Source organism: Strongylocentrotus purpuratus, unplaced genomic scaffold (genome assembly GCF_000002235.5).
Source record: "Strongylocentrotus purpuratus isolate Spur 01 unplaced genomic scaffold, Spur_5.0 spur5_scaffold_12, whole genome shotgun sequence".
Classification (NCBI taxonomy): Eukaryota; Metazoa; Echinodermata; class Echinoidea; order Camarodonta; family Strongylocentrotidae; genus Strongylocentrotus; species Strongylocentrotus purpuratus.
This window is the reverse complement of record NW_022145597.1, coordinates 6,358,815-6,374,383: the sequence shown is the minus strand read 5'-3', so window position 1 is coordinate 6,374,383 and position 15,569 is coordinate 6,358,815. Positions and strand designations below refer to the sequence as shown.

The 15,569-nt window shown below is 39.8% G+C and overlaps 1 protein-coding gene across 1 annotated transcript; it reads left to right on the top strand.

Moving 5' to 3' along the window:
* The first annotated feature begins 436 nt into the window (after positions 1-436).
* On the top strand, positions 437-14,700 carry LOC763842. Its single transcript, XM_030982554.1, has 6 exons — positions 437-695; positions 2,230-2,414; positions 9,325-9,532; positions 10,282-10,528; positions 12,034-12,173; positions 14,419-14,700. The coding sequence occupies exons 1-6, from the start codon at positions 612-614 to the stop codon at positions 14,698-14,700; spliced, it is 1,146 nt and encodes a 381-aa protein (XP_030838414.1). The 5' UTR covers positions 437-611.
* Positions 14,701-15,569: the final 869 nt, after the last annotated feature.

The following is a 15,569-nucleotide window of genomic DNA, read 5'->3' as shown; positions in this document are numbered from 1 at the left end:
TTACTTAAAAGTGACAGAACTAACTTAATAAGATGTGGAAAAAAATTAATAAAACAAGACAAAAGATGAAAAATAAACAAAGAACAACTTTTGTGGTGAACATGAAATATCAAGAGAAAAATAATGCTGCGAATGAAAACGAAATTGATTAATTACAGAGGTTGCTGTTCTAAATACGACGTTGTGTATAGGCAATCGTGTAAACACATTCAGAATCGACATCTAATTAGCTAGAGCAAGTTCGCCTACATGTAGAGTAGAGCGATGTTTTTCTTGAACCATCTGCGAAACCTTAAAGTAACGATGAAAAAAAGAGGAAAGGTTTGCTATCTCGTAGAAACGATTATCTTCCTCTCCTACTCGATTTATATGTTGTCGTCTCTATGCGTTTGCTCCTTTGTTGCGTATCTTGATTCGGATTACCATAATGTTGGCATCAATAAATTATCTTTCTGTCTTTTGAGTGGTCTTGTTTCTCCGGTTAAACGAGAATGCCCGTAAACGAAAAACACGAGATTACATAACACATGCACTTGGAAATATATATTGACCAGTGGCTAATAATTCAACGAAAATCTTCTGTGGGAGTTGGATGATAAACCGAAAACAAAATGGCGGTCACAGCTCGGAACAATAAAAATATTGACGCTTTGGAAACAGAACATAGGAGAATTTCCTTCGGATCGCTTTCCGCGGTAAGTCCTAATTTCATGTAATTACTATATTCACCAAGGCTTTACATTATTGTTCACTCTCATTCATTTCCATTTACACTTTCGGTCGAAATGTCATTAATAGAAAACAATACAATGCTTCCTGGGAGAACTTGAAATTGTTTTAAAATATTTGTGGTTTACACCCAGTAAATCAGGAGAGCTTGTTTTAAATTACAGATCGATCAATCGATCTTTTATTACTGGGTGTAAGCCACAAATATATTTAAACAATAATATTGAAAAAAATAGAATGTTCAAAAGAAATAAAGTATGAACAAAACGAAAACACGAAAAAACAAAGAATTCATCAGTAGGCCTATACATACTTGATACCTCAGAAATAAAGAAGGAGAGATAAAAGTACAGATGGAGATAACCGAGAAAAGAGAGAGAGAGAGGGGGGTATAGAACGATATAAATAGAATACTATTAGAAGGGGAAGGTGAAAGATGAGAAAGAGAGCTATGAGTATGTGATACGTCATTGAATTGTTCTTTCATGTCAGTATAGTACTTGCTGGACTTTACAGTATAGGCTATTGAAACTTGCCTTCAGATTGACTTTTCAAAAAACGTTGTGATCCTTCCTCCCCCTTCTTCCCCCTTACCCAGGGGCGGATCCACGTAGCGATTATTCCGGCCCGGCCCCCCCCCCTAGCCCCCCCCAAAAAATAGGATAATAACGTAAACTTAACCTTTATAAAACAAAAAACAAAAGCGCCCCCCCCCCCGCTTATTCGCCGGCCGGCTGAGTAGGCACTAAATTTTTTATTAAGATTTGGCTACCCCCCCCCCTTGACGCCGTCTGGATCCCCTGCAGGCGCGGATCCAGGGGGGGGGGCTGACGGGTCTACAAAAAAGAATTAATTTTTTTTTTTTCACGAATTAGGTGAAGAAAAAAAAATAATGGTCTCACCCCCCCCCCCCCCCCCCACCGCTTATTCACCGGCTGACTGAGTCGGCGCAAAATATTTCCTGAAAAATTGGCTACAAATTGGCTACCCCCCCCCCCCTGACGCCGTCTGGATCCTCTGCAGGCGCGGATCCAAGGGGGTGGGGGGGGGGGCTGACGGGTCAACAACAAAAATGAATTTAAAAAAAAAAGTTCTCACGAATTAGGTGAAGAAAAAAAAAATAGTGGTCTCACCCCCCCCCCCCCCCCCGCTTATTCACCCGTGGCTGAGTCGCAACTAATATTTTCTCACGGATTGGGCCCCCCCCCCCTCTTCCCGCCGGCTGGATCCGCCACTGCCCTCACCCACCTCTCTCTCTGTCTCTGTCTCTGTCTCTCTCTCTCTGTCTCTCCCTGTCCCGCTCTACTTTTTTTTCTCTCTCTATCTCTTTCTCTCTCTTTTTCTCTCCCCTCTCTCTCCTGCCCCCCCTCTCTCCCCCATTTCGTCTTTCAATTTAAAAAAAAGTCACATGTCCCATGACCCCCGTCGATACGCCATTGTTCTTATTTTGCTATTTATGCCATTGACCGTATCACATCCACCCCCTCCCTTCCCCCGTAGGTCGACGATGTCGTCAGAAACCTGTTGCTAAGACCTAACGACATCAGCAAATGCCAGGTGAACCCCCTGACACACTTTGGTAAACAGATCCAGCTGGGCAAGATGCTTCTACTGGTCCTGGTCCCGATTACGGCCCTGGCCATCTTAGCGGTCCTGGATCTAAAGAGTATTGCTTACAATAACAGGTGAGCAACATTGTCAACATTCTTCTTGTCATTATCAATAACATTATCATGACTATAATCATCTTAATTCTTATAATCATTACCATCATCCTTTTCATGATCATCATCTTCACCATTACCATCGTCACCATCATCATTTTCATCATCATCATCATCATCATCACCATCACCATCATCTTCACCATCATCATCATCACCACCATCATCATCATCATCACCATCATCATCATCATCTTCCCCATCATCACCATCATCATTATCATCACCATCACCATCATCATCATCACCACCACCATCATCATCATCATCATCACCATCATCATTTTAGCCATCATCATTTTAGCCATCATCATCACCATCATCATCATTATTATCATAATTACCATCAACATCATTAGAATTCTTATCAAAATAAACGTTATCACTATCATCATCATCATCATCTTCATTATAATTCTTATAAAAATAAACTTTATCACCATCATCATCATAAACATCATCATCAGCATCAGCATCATTATAATTATAATAAAAGTAAACTTTATCACCATCACCATCATCATCATAATTATTATCAGCACCACCATCTTCCTTATTATGATCGCAGAACCTTTACTGATGTACATTCGAGTTTCTCATCGTCATCCTCGTCGCCGTCGTCGTCACCACCACTATCTGCATAATTCAATGATGTCACCGTTTTATCACGCTGTGATCATAAGCATTAATGGTATTGACCTTAGGTGTAAGACGCGAGGTGGGAGTTGGGAGCTGCAAGCTGCAATCTTCACTCCGTGCCCCAGCCCTGCCCCCGCCCTTCCTCCGAGAACATTGATAGTTACTGATATTCGGGCGACCGTTACTCCATAATGTGATATGGCACCACAAACCCGCCCCCCCCCCCCCCAAGTCGCCAGGTTTGAATTTTGATTTTTGATTTTTGATTCTAAAAGAAGAGATTCTAAGCTTTTAATGTTGATCACAACTGGACGTTCGTAACCCCTTGAATACACGAGAAGACTGTAGAGTATACTGTTTCACAGAGTTTAATTATAGAGGGAAAAGGGGGTTTGAAGACTGTTGTCTATTCAAGCCTCAAACCTCACAAGGTATTGCATGAAGGTGACAAAAGGAGGAGCGGTATTTTATAGAAATTTTTTGTGTCAAATGAATTGAAAATTGTTCTCAAATTTGCGACATTAATTAGGCACATCATGTTCTCTGTTTTGTTTGGGTATTATTATAATAGCGTACTTCATCTTAAATTTATGAAAGATCAAATTGACACAAGGATCATGAAATGAAAAATTCTACAACAAACTCGAGATTTATAAAAAGCATAGTTCTACAAAACACTGCCATAATGCCACTTTTAGATTATTTGGCGCTTCCAAATCTTGAAATTACATAAAGGAAGGTGTACTCTTTTAGAAAATACTAAGAACTAAAATTTGATCATTCCGACCAAATTACCAATGTTGAGCTCTAACCCCAAATCACACCCTGTAACGTTTTGTCTGATGGTCACATATCCTGGCAGCGATGCTAATCGAATGTTTTCAGACTTAGTTGGGCTAAGTTGTGTATGTAATTGGGTTTATACAGTCGTGTATTAATCAGATACGATTATTAATACGTCTGAGGACCGACCTTTAACATCACCAACTGAAAGGGTTGACTTCGTTTCGAACCGGGGTCACCTGAGCCAGTTTGAAGGCGAAGACAGAGAGCTGACCAAGAGAACGTGCCGCTAGACCGACTTACATCTCCATGTGGTGTGCCCTTCCTCCCCAGTAAATGTATACCTTCTTTTGAGAGAGGAAGGCCTGTCGCATGTTGTTCAATAGTAAAATCAGTCTACCATTCCAGCTTATTCTCATCATCACTGTTGCTGTCAAAATATTTTCGACATCATATTTTGAGAACAATAATTGTTTACGTTATCTACGGTAGATGGAAAAACATTACCACTGCAATTGTTAAGTCCTATATTGTGCTTCGTTAGTTTAGCCATTTGAATTTGATCGCTATCATTATGTATTCTAACTTCTTCGTTCTTTTATTTACCAATTACAATAGATGAGGGTTGGCATCTTAATGATCTACAGCAGATGTAGAAGTACCAATTAGATTGAATTCAATTCAATTCATTTTTTTCCATATCTCAATCAACAAATGGAAACGAAATCTTACATAAACTTGATATCAAATGACATTTGCAATATAACCTAGAAAATGAATTTTTTTTTTTTAATTATACAATATTTAATGTATAAAAATATATAAGCATAAAATAATCATAAATCAAGTCAAAATTTAAAGAAAATTAAGAAATCCACTAAAAGAGCAGAGCTTGTATTTGTGTGGATTACTAAAGAAAGAAAGAAAGAAAGAAAATACACACATGCACAGGTCGGTAGTATGAGCATTCATAGGCATAAGAAAAGCACATGAGATTGAGAGCAGTGCATGTGTGGATAAGGGACTATGCTCTAAATTTAGTAGTTGCGTCATTTCATGGCCATCGGCTGATAAGTACACAATCGAAACACGATGTGTTAGTAGTTGCCTATTCCGGTGACCAAATGGTAGGAATACTCCCCATGGAGTGGAGATGCGGTAATAATGTGGTAATATAGGATTTCTCGGTCACTTTCGTAAGCTTTTCATTCGTTTTGATACAAAGTTCATTCAAATTCGCGAAATAAAGCTGCCGGCGTGTTAATTACATTCAAAATAACACTTTTTTCATTTGATTTACTTATTCGGTCAATGGATTTAGCACTTTTTTCGTTCAATTTAACAACCGCTTACAAATGCGCAGTTTGCATTCATTTTCGTCAACAATGGCAAATCGGACGTCCGTACCATTCAATTTCACTTTGGGTCATTCTAAATAACAAAGTTTTCATTCATATTCGCCTATATTTAGAAACCTATGGTATACATGGTATATGCACATGTTTCTCATCTAAATTAAACAAATGAGTTATATAACATGCCTAGATGTCTTGCCCGTCAACATGTAGAGGGTTAAACAACTCTAGATATAAGATTGGACATCATCTTACTGATGTTCTCATCACGGACTTTATCGTACTCGGTCATCTTTTGGAAGTGATATTACGTAGACGAACATGGTAATGTAATGCATGATGTAACTATGATCATTAACATTATAACCAAATCAAGATTTCATATTGTATACGTGTATTCTTTAGTTTATGTCCACATGACATGAGTTATTGAGATGTGCGCGCAGTGAGCATACAATGTATCAAACTCATTAATGATTGTGTAGCGTGATCGTGATTGTAATTGAGATGGTGATTACGATTGTGACTGAGATGGTAATTGTGACTGTGATCACGATCGTGATTGTGATTCAGTGTGATGGTGATTCAGATTTTGATGTGATTATGATTGTGATTGAACTGATAGTCATAGATTGTTCTTAACATGTTCAATACAGACTAAATATAATAACACAAATATAAATGGCTTCAAAGAGATTACGAACATCGAATAAATTATCAAAAACAAAACAAAACAAAACATTACAAATAAATCAATGTATAGAGTATTGATACCTGCCCCCCCCCCCACCATTATGGTACGCCACTCCAATAAATACAACCGTAGTCTGTAAACACACACTTTGCATGCACTTATATCATTGCATATTCATAAAAAGACACTCTTGCTTAGTTCCATGCTTATTCTATATTGATGTGGCTAGGTTTTGATCTACTTAACACATGATCGTTCAGTTGCTAAATGGTGATGATTTAGAGGGTATACATAATTATACACCCATAGTGAGGACAAATAAGATGTTTGTGGCTCACCAACCCATACAATTTGAAATGGATTTAGCATGGAACTAAGCTTGCGGGGTTTTATTTAATCATACTGGGTAAGATTTACATGTTTAATTTGTCTGCAAAACGTGTGAAACTGTATGCAAAGAAACGAATTTGAATTCACGGAAGACGCTATTACGTAATCGCAAATCGTTTCGCCTTAAATTGAATGAAAATTGTACGAAAAAGAAACACGTTTTAATTCGAATGAAAATGAAATGTTTTTGAATGATCGTTTTAGGAATTTAAATGCTAAAAAACGAATTTGAACGAAAAATAACAGCTGCGGTGACAGAATCGGCGAAATTGAATGAACATAAAATGAATTTGTGTGGCCAACTTACGAAAGTGACCGAGAAATCCTATAATATATGTAGATCGGTTAGAGACGGTATTCGTATCAAGCGCTATAAAAACGTATGTGACAGACAGGTGACAGACAGGCTACGAATTATCTAGATAATTGGCCCTGTCTGACACCGCCTTATATGTATATTTATATACATATCTCCAACACCACTCAGATCATGATTATACTAGGCTTTAACATTGTATGTTTTCAATTCCTTCTTCATCATCAGTATTCTCTTGTAGTGCTTCTCTTAGTTTCAAGTTCATGTAGAAAATCTCACGATGTTATGAGCGTTGTCGTTCACTGACTGATATTGCTCGGATAATGAATATTTCAAATTATGACGCTTTGGAAGAAGGGGTAAATCCCTTTCCAGAGGCACCGGTGGAATAGGGGGGCAACGGGTCCGCGCCACTTGAAACCCAACTGGCATACAATATATTTAATACGCAAATCAAAGAATATTTACACTCCTTTATTTATTTATTTTGTTGGGGTTGGGAGCAATTACATTTTCTTGAGGAATATTTTGTTCTGAATCCTGCATCCAGAAGCGACGGGCGAACGCCAGGATTTTAAGAAAAATGCTGCATATAGGCCTAAGCATACGGAATTAATCCACAACTCAAAGGGGGGGGGTTACTGCTCACATCCCCTCCGATTGTAAGTAGGGGATTACACATATTGCTCCGATTGTCTCATTTTCGCTCGCTGGAACATTGCCAGCACAAACCACTGACCTCTACCTCCTGGACGGATCATCGCCCATTCCCATTCACTATACGTTACGTACTAAAAGGCTGTATTGTCTGACCGTTCATGAATATTCATGTTTTTGCTACCTCGGCAAAATGTTTGCTTTTTCTAAATGGAAAAGTGACGGTGGGGGGTTGGATGAAATGGACATAATGAACCAAGCAGAAGTGATCTATAATTTATGCTTCTTATCCTTCGTGTGCTTGACCTATAATCTTAAAATCGCTTGGCAAACTGAGTCCAAAGTTCGACTTGTTTCACATGTGTATTATAGGCAATGACGAGCTTGCAACCTATTTTGATCAAATTACGGTGTGTGAACTTTCAAAAGTCAATGGGACATGAGGGTTCCAATGAAAGAGCTAGTGATAACGTAAGTCGGGGTGGATGTGCTTTTCGTTTTAACAAAAAGTCAAATTTTAACGATTTGTTTTGGTACAAAAGCATAGGCTAACATGTATGGCTGCTGACTCTGACGATAGGGGGCGTTGTGAAATGAGACTAAACGGAGCTATATGTTTCTTCGCCTTTGACCTTTCATTTGTCACGCGTTCATATATCGACTCTATCACATGCTTTTAATATGCCAGTCGGTACAAGCGACAAGGTGCCCCTATAACGGAAGTAGAAGAGACCGGTTACTAACATTTTAAATGTTATGCGTACTTTTTAAACAAAAGTTTGTCTTGTCTTGACACCCTGAAAAGCTTGCCCAAGACCTGCCCTACATAGCAACAAGTAATGTATCCAGGTAACAGGTTAATGGAATAACTCGTCACTAGGTCTCCCTAGGAAAGAAACATCCATCATCATATTGATTATCTTAGTAAACCGGTTTATTGCACCGTGTTGAAAATTAGCGTGATTATATATTTCATTATATATTAATGGGGATTTTATTTGGGAGCATGACGACCCTTTGAATACCTTTATGTACTAGTTCTTGGGAAGTTGAAATACTAACTAAAATAATTGGTTGAACCCGATCGCTTCGGAAGAAAAATAATCTAATACAGGGACACTGCAATATGTGAGTGGCATATTATACAAAAAATGAAATTTAACAAATGAAAATATTAGCACTATTGAACGCCGGAATGAAAAACACTCTTTGTTTTTTATAATATAACGACCAATTTTATTAAGTGAACAGTGTATTTGATTAAACAAATTAATAAGCACATACATTTTGTTCATACTTTCTGTAATAATATCTGTAATGCCTTTGTTTATCTTTATGTTGGAAATGAAATAAATAAATCGAATTGAATCGAATAGAATTGAATTGGAATTTAATTTAACTTAATTAAATAGAATAGAGAAAAAATGCACGGATAATATAGTAAACCAACAATGCACACTCACGTAGTCGTTCAATATATTATGCATTGAATATCATGTGACCAACAATCCTCTAATCAAATGACAAGGATCTACTTAGATGTTATATAAAAAGAGTTTATTCTAAACTCATCAAAAACATCATGTCTGGCAGAGGAAAGAGTGGAAAGGCCCGCACCAAGGCAAAGACGCGCTCATCCCATGCAGGGCTCCAGTTTCCAGTGGGACGTGTTCATCGGTTTCTCCGAAAGGGTGTTTTATTGTGTGACTAAAAAAATGTCTCGCATGGATATACTATTTTTACAGGCACCGTTCTAGGAGAATAATTGGGGGGGGGGCACTTTAGCGGTCTTGGAGGTTCTTTTTTTCTATATTGAGCCTCGCATTTACTTATTTCTATTTATTTTGTATTTATTTATTTTTTATTTTTTTTTTTGGGGGGGGGGGTAAAAATTCGGGGCGGGGCTGAGTCCCCAAGCCCCCTCTCGAAACCACTTTCTGATTTAGCGCTTATTTCACGAGAAAAATGCCCCTCTCAGATTGTTTTCTTCTTCTTCATTTATTCTCCCTCTCTCTCTCTCTCTCTCTCTCATCACAGCGTCGACATCGAGATCCGCAACGTAATCAGTTTCAGTCGCAACATCGGGCTCCTCCTGAGCCGCCTGCAGAGGGAACGTGACATGACGGCCCTGTACTTGAGCGTGGTCGCACCGAACAGCAAGGCTTTCCTGACCGAGACCTACCCGCTGACTGACAGGGCCCTCGACGAGCTTCAGGAATGGCCCGTCGAAACCAGTATTCTGAACGTAAGCATGGATGATAGAGACAACTTTAGCAACAAAAAGAGCCTCCACTCCGCTTGTTAAAGTCATTTAAATCCCCACCGCACTACTTATAGCTACTTGCGCCCTCTATATAGCAAACAATGCCTAATCGGTGCTTGTTGGTCCGAGTCCCCATGATCCCCTTCTTTGTATGTTAATTGAGAGCTGATTTGATGAGATAATTTCCTGTCAGTTTAATGCACTTAAAAAACCTCTGGAACAGCCCTTAAACGGAGAAAGGTACCAATGTCCTTTGGCAAGACATTACTCTGCATTTGCCACACTACACCCAGGTGAGCTATTAAAATGGGTACCTGGCAGGAATTAATTGTTCGAAATGCTAGAACGCCATAATGGCAGCCATGCTTAAGCCGGGGTAATAATTCAGGGGCGGATCTAGGGGTGCTCGGCGGTTTACCCCCCCCCCCCCCTTGGGCGGCCAAGTGAAGAAAAAAGGAGGGGGAAAGAAGAAAACAAAAGAAGTAAAAAAGTAAAACAGTACAACGGCGCGATTTTTGGAAAATCCTGGATCCGCCACTGGGTCAACCCCCCCCCCCCCCCCTTGGCAAAAAGCTAGATCCACTCCTGATAATTGTGGTGCGCCAGGAGTGTCAAATCTAACAGACATGAGCATTATCATTATCATTATCATTATAATATAATATAAAATACAATAAATATAATTATAATTGATTAAAAATTATACTCTTAAAAACGGATGTTTGTGACAGGAGCTACCATTCTTTCGTGAGAAGAATGACTTTAAGGAGAATTTGGAGCAGCACCGTCAGCGTCTACACCATTCTAATACCACAGTGTATAGAGAGATCGATTTCTACACCGACATGCTCCAGATCTTCATCGACTGGCTCTATGAAAGTGTTGGGAACTCGCAAGGACACGGCTCCTGGCAGATCCTGGTCGCCTACCAGCTCCTCATCGTCAGCAACGTCGATACGGGCATCGAGAGGACACTCGGTGAGCAACGACGTCGAGGAAGCTTAACGTACCATTTTGAAAATAATTGTGGGTCTGTATTTGTAACGTCTGAAGGGGGTGAACTCTGTGATGAAATAGGCCTCCTGGCTTTTGTCAGGCTATTTTCATGTCTGATGTTTGTTGCTGTTTGGGAGAAGTTTGCAGATTGCTTTTTTAAGTTAAATTTATTACCATTCCGCGAGATCTTAATACGTTATAGGGAATTTTGTTTTATTTATTTATTTATTTTTTTAAAACCAAATGTTGATGTTACAGAGATGTCGGTTTTAAACAAGATAATCAAAATGGCTTTGGGTCCAGAATAGATATCAATTGGACAGGGATGAATGCAAAACAAAGAGAAGGAAGATAACGATGAATGGAGATGTGCAGAGGGGGAGCAGCTTGAGGAGAGGGATGTTGAATAGGAGAAGAGGGGAAGAGGGGAAAAGGAATTGGGACGTCGGAAGATGAGAGTGAAAAAGATAACCAATGGAGGAAGTTGAAAACGGAATGAGAAAAAAGACTGCACAGACGAAGGAGACGAAATAAGTAAGAAAAATTAAGAGAATTTAGAGGGAGACAGTTTTGGATAAAGACGAATATGAAACAGTAATGTTAAAGGGAGGACGGGGTAGATGTGAAAAAGGAGAGAGAGAGAGAGAGAGAGAAGTCAAATATAAGATTTGTGAAGGAGAGAGAAGAGCAAAATTTAAATGATAGGAATGAAACTATGCATGTGCGCGCAGTTTTAAAAGTTTAATGGGGGGGGGGGGGTTGGTACATTCATTTTTTGGGTGCTGAACCTCCAAAGCTCCTTCTATAATCACTACTAAGCATGTAAGGAGTAAGGAAATAAGAGGACATAGGAGTCGTAATGCTTGATAAGCGTTTAATATGAAAGTATTGTGATCGAAAAAGATGACCGACAATATAGTCTCTAAAAATCATATATTCGTCATCTCGTTGCCAGTATTCATCAATTTATCACTTTTGCGAGAAGTGAAGCGAATGAGGGAAAAAAGATACTTTGTTGTTGTATTAATTTCATTTCGATATAAAAGTACAATAAATAAGGTTATACTCGGGCGCCATGTTGCCCAAATCATGACGATATTCGTGCGGCAACATAATTTTTTGACTTACTTAGTGGCAGGCGCGTACGCAGGATTTTTTCAAGGGGGGGGGGTTAACATTTTTAAATCGGGCCGAAAATTTCGCAACGACTCAGCCAGTCGCTGAATAAAAAAGGACACTTTTTTTTTTCTTTTAGTCTCGAAATTTGAACACTTGACATGTTCTCCGTTGGGGGGGGGGGGGGGGTAAGGTCAACTTTTTTAGGTCAGCCATTGGTATAATTTTTTTTTTACCAAAGGGGGGGGGGGTGGGGTTCTTCCACAATACACACATAAAAATACCAAAGGGGGGCCTAACCCCCCCCCCCCCCCTGCGTACGCGCTTGCTTAGTGGTAGGGCTAAACGATTCGCACATCTATTTGAAACAGGTGCTGTATTTTACACACTCGGTGGCTTTGAGAGGCACAAGGACTACGTCTGGTACATGGAAAAATATAACGTGGGCTCGTGGAACTTTGCGGCATCTAAGCGCTACACACCACTCATCCAGCAGTTCTACGAAAAGCAGGTATCCATTTAAAATCATTTAGAATAGTTCATTTGAACTTCTGTACCTTTTTTCATTAAAAGCAAATGTAAGAATCGCTTTTCACATTACCTGAACCACATCAGGAAATGCGTCAGTCTCCTCCCCCTTTTCTTGGTATATGTCTCTGATAGCTGTGATAAGACCTTAAAGCTAAAGACCAGTTATGGTCATGCGATTGCATTGTGAAAGAAACGTTGTGAAATCGATAAGAAATGATAAGAAATTTGGCCAAGTCTTCATAAAGTTAGAAGCACTGTACACAGAAAGATGTATATGGGACTACACACACGTGCGTGACACGTGCATTTCATATCTCTCAACAGGCGAGAGATACACTAATTTACCAAATATATCAATTAGTAGGCGGTTTCCCGTCAAAATTTTTATCATCATGTAATATTCAAAACATATTCTTTCACATGATTGGTAATAAGGGCTTCCATCTAATTTTTTGAAATCGGGGCGTTTCCAATACTGGTCTTTACCTTTAATAAGGACAGCATATTTTTGAGGTTGCTTTTATATGTGATCATCGACGCTGAGTAATGTTGAATTTGACTAGTGTTTTGTCAAAGAAAGAGGCAAAAAAGGAATAACACATGGTTTGGTCTTACACAATGCAATACTGGAGCTTCATGATAAAGAAGGTCAAAAACATGGGGGGTGGGGGTGGCGACATTTGATTTTGTGTCCCCCACCATTGAAAATTGGGAAGGGGGGGGGGGGGACATGTCCCCTTTTCCACCCCATGATTGACCCCCATGGAGGAAATGAGCACGACTAACATTTTTCAGTTAGAAAAAAAAAAAACTGATTTTGCAAGGTACAATTAATATCTTGCATGATTATCCAAGTCATCTGTATTTGTCATCATTTCTTATTTAGACAAACACAAGTGGTATCTAGATTATTTTTACTTTTCGCTATAATGAATTAATCCAATTAATGACCGGTTTTTGAGAGCTTCTTTTTCATCTTCTTCATGCATATAGAGGCATAACATAGCAAATTGTGCTAATTTTACGCACATCATTCTCGACATGAGTAAGGAAATTTTGGAGAATTCTGTTGAGAGCACCCAACCCAACTTCGAAAAAGCAACGCTTTGGTTTGACAGTATGACGGTATGTTGTGTGTTAATGTTCGTTTCTTTGATTGTTTCTTTGATTGTTTCTTTGATTGTTCGTTCATTAATTGTCTGTTTTAATACTAAGCAAAGTGGATACTGTTTCATCATGTTTTGTGTAAGCTCACCGGAAAATGCAAAGTAGGAAGCGAGGAGAGGGCCGGTGGCAGAGCCATCTATACACAGAGTTTGGCCAACCCGGTTCGAGTTGGACACGATACGGTGACTACTGCTTTGTTGGGCAAGCACAAAACAAAAGAATATACGCCATGTTGTGACCCAGTGAAAGCAAGTTGGCCATACTCTGTATATAGATAGCTCTGGCCGGCGGCACATTCCTCTCTCACGAAATATTAACATATTTCTCCTCCTTCTCTTCTTCCTCCTCCTCCTCCACCTCCTCCTCCTCCACCTCCTTCTCTTCTTCCTCCTCCTCCTCCTCCTCCTCCTCCTCCACCTCCTCCTCCTCTTCCTCCTCCTCCTCCTCCTCCTCCTCCTCCTCCTCCTCTTCCTCCTCCTCCTCCTCCTCCTCCTCCTCCTCCTCCTCCTCCTCCTCCTCCTCTTCCTCCTCCTCCTCCTCCACCTCTTCTTCTCCTTCTTCTGCTTTATCTTCTTTTTCGTTGCTTGTCGTTTCCCTTGATTAGTTGATTACCCTATATCAACTTACACAAAGATGTGTCGATTTAGCTCATGTGGTGATGAGGAGGAGGTTAAAAAGGAGGATGTTATATAATGTTGACGATGGTGATGATGAAGTGAAGACATACATGTATAGTCGATGAAGAAGGAGGAGAAGAATAAGATGGAGAAGGAGACAAAGAAGAAAAAGAAGAAGATGAAGAAGATTACAATATTTATGATAGTTATAATAATGATGGTGTTGATAATGTTAATGGTGACAATCATTGGATGATTTTGATGGTGATGATGATGCCGATGACTGCTTCTTTTATCATGTGTATAGTGCTACGATGACTGCAGATGTGCTCTTGGTGATTGCGCTAAAAGCTATTACATACTATTTCATTATTCATGTTTACTCTTTCCATCGAGAAAGTTGAATACTTTAACGAATCCACAGGATTCTCTCTCGCCTAGGTCTACATTGACATCCTCGAGAGGGTCCAGAAGGACATGGCCGATGAGATCCTGGATCGACTCGAGAAGGAACTCGAAGATGACACGGAAAACATCGCCGTCAGCATCTTCCTTGTCCTAGTCGTCATCATCATATGCCCTCTCACCCTCCGAGCCATCTGGTCGTTGACCACGGTATTACAGAACTACGCCCTGACACTGGCCGCACAGACCAAGGTAGTGATTCGTAGGTCTCTTGTTGATATCCAACAGCCTTTCGCTTTGAAGAACTTCCTTGTTTAGACATCTTTGGTTTATGGAATGTTACGTTTTTCTGAATTCTGTGCTGTACAAGCTAGTAGCCTCTACTTTGGCCCCTTTAATATCTCACTTTCACAGCTGTAATTAGTTTAGCTGCAAAAGAACGATTTCGTGTTTCCTTGTCCTCTTGTTTTTATGCATTATTATCTTTATTTGTTATGATGAATTGCTTATTGAATCTGTACTTTTTATTTGAAGAGCGTCTAAAAAAAAATCTTTTCAGAAAAAAATCCCCCGAAATAAAGATTTTACAATAATGTCAGAAAGTTTGTACACCTGCGGATAGCGGAAGGTCTCATCTATTAACCGGCATAGATTATTTTATGATTTTTTTTTGTTGTTGTAATTCTTGAGTGAGCAAAGCTACTTTTGTAAAAGGGTACAAACTCCAGACTTGACAAGGCGTTGTATATGTTGTTCTGGCTGACATCAGCCACAGCAGCAGGCATAAACAATAATTCATGAGTCATTGTCGCTTTCATGTCCGTCATCGTCCTCTTCATGTCCGCCATCGTGCAGGAGCTGAACAAGGAGAAGAAGCGATCAACCTACCTCCTCAATGCGATGTTGCCGCCGTCGGTTGCGCTACGGTTGATGAACATGGAAGGCGTGAACGGTGAACTCTACGAGTCCGCCTCCGTCATGTTTGCCGACATCGCCGGATTCAGTCGGCTCTGTGGACGAAGTGCGCCGATGGAGGTAAAACAATTTAACACGAGTGGACTCCTTTAAATGGGCAGGGGAGGTTTGCCGACAGGTGTGCCGATTCTTTTCACGAAGAAAAATGGGGATATTACATTCTTAAATGTGCTAACTAAACAGCTCGTTGTGGTCCTCATCATTTGATATCG

Coding starts and splice junctions, on each gene's coding strand:
- LOC763842 (XM_030982554.1), top strand. CDS start 612: ATGGCGGTCACAGCTCGGAACAATAAAAATATTGACGCTTTGGAAACA. Junction 696..2,229: donor CCTTCGGATCGCTTTCCGCG/GTAAGTCCTAAT, acceptor CTTCCCCCGTAG/GTCGACGATGTCGTCAGAAA. Junction 9,533..10,281: donor TCGAAACCAGTATTCTGAAC/GTAAGCATGGAT, acceptor TGTTTGTGACAG/GAGCTACCATTCTTTCGTGA.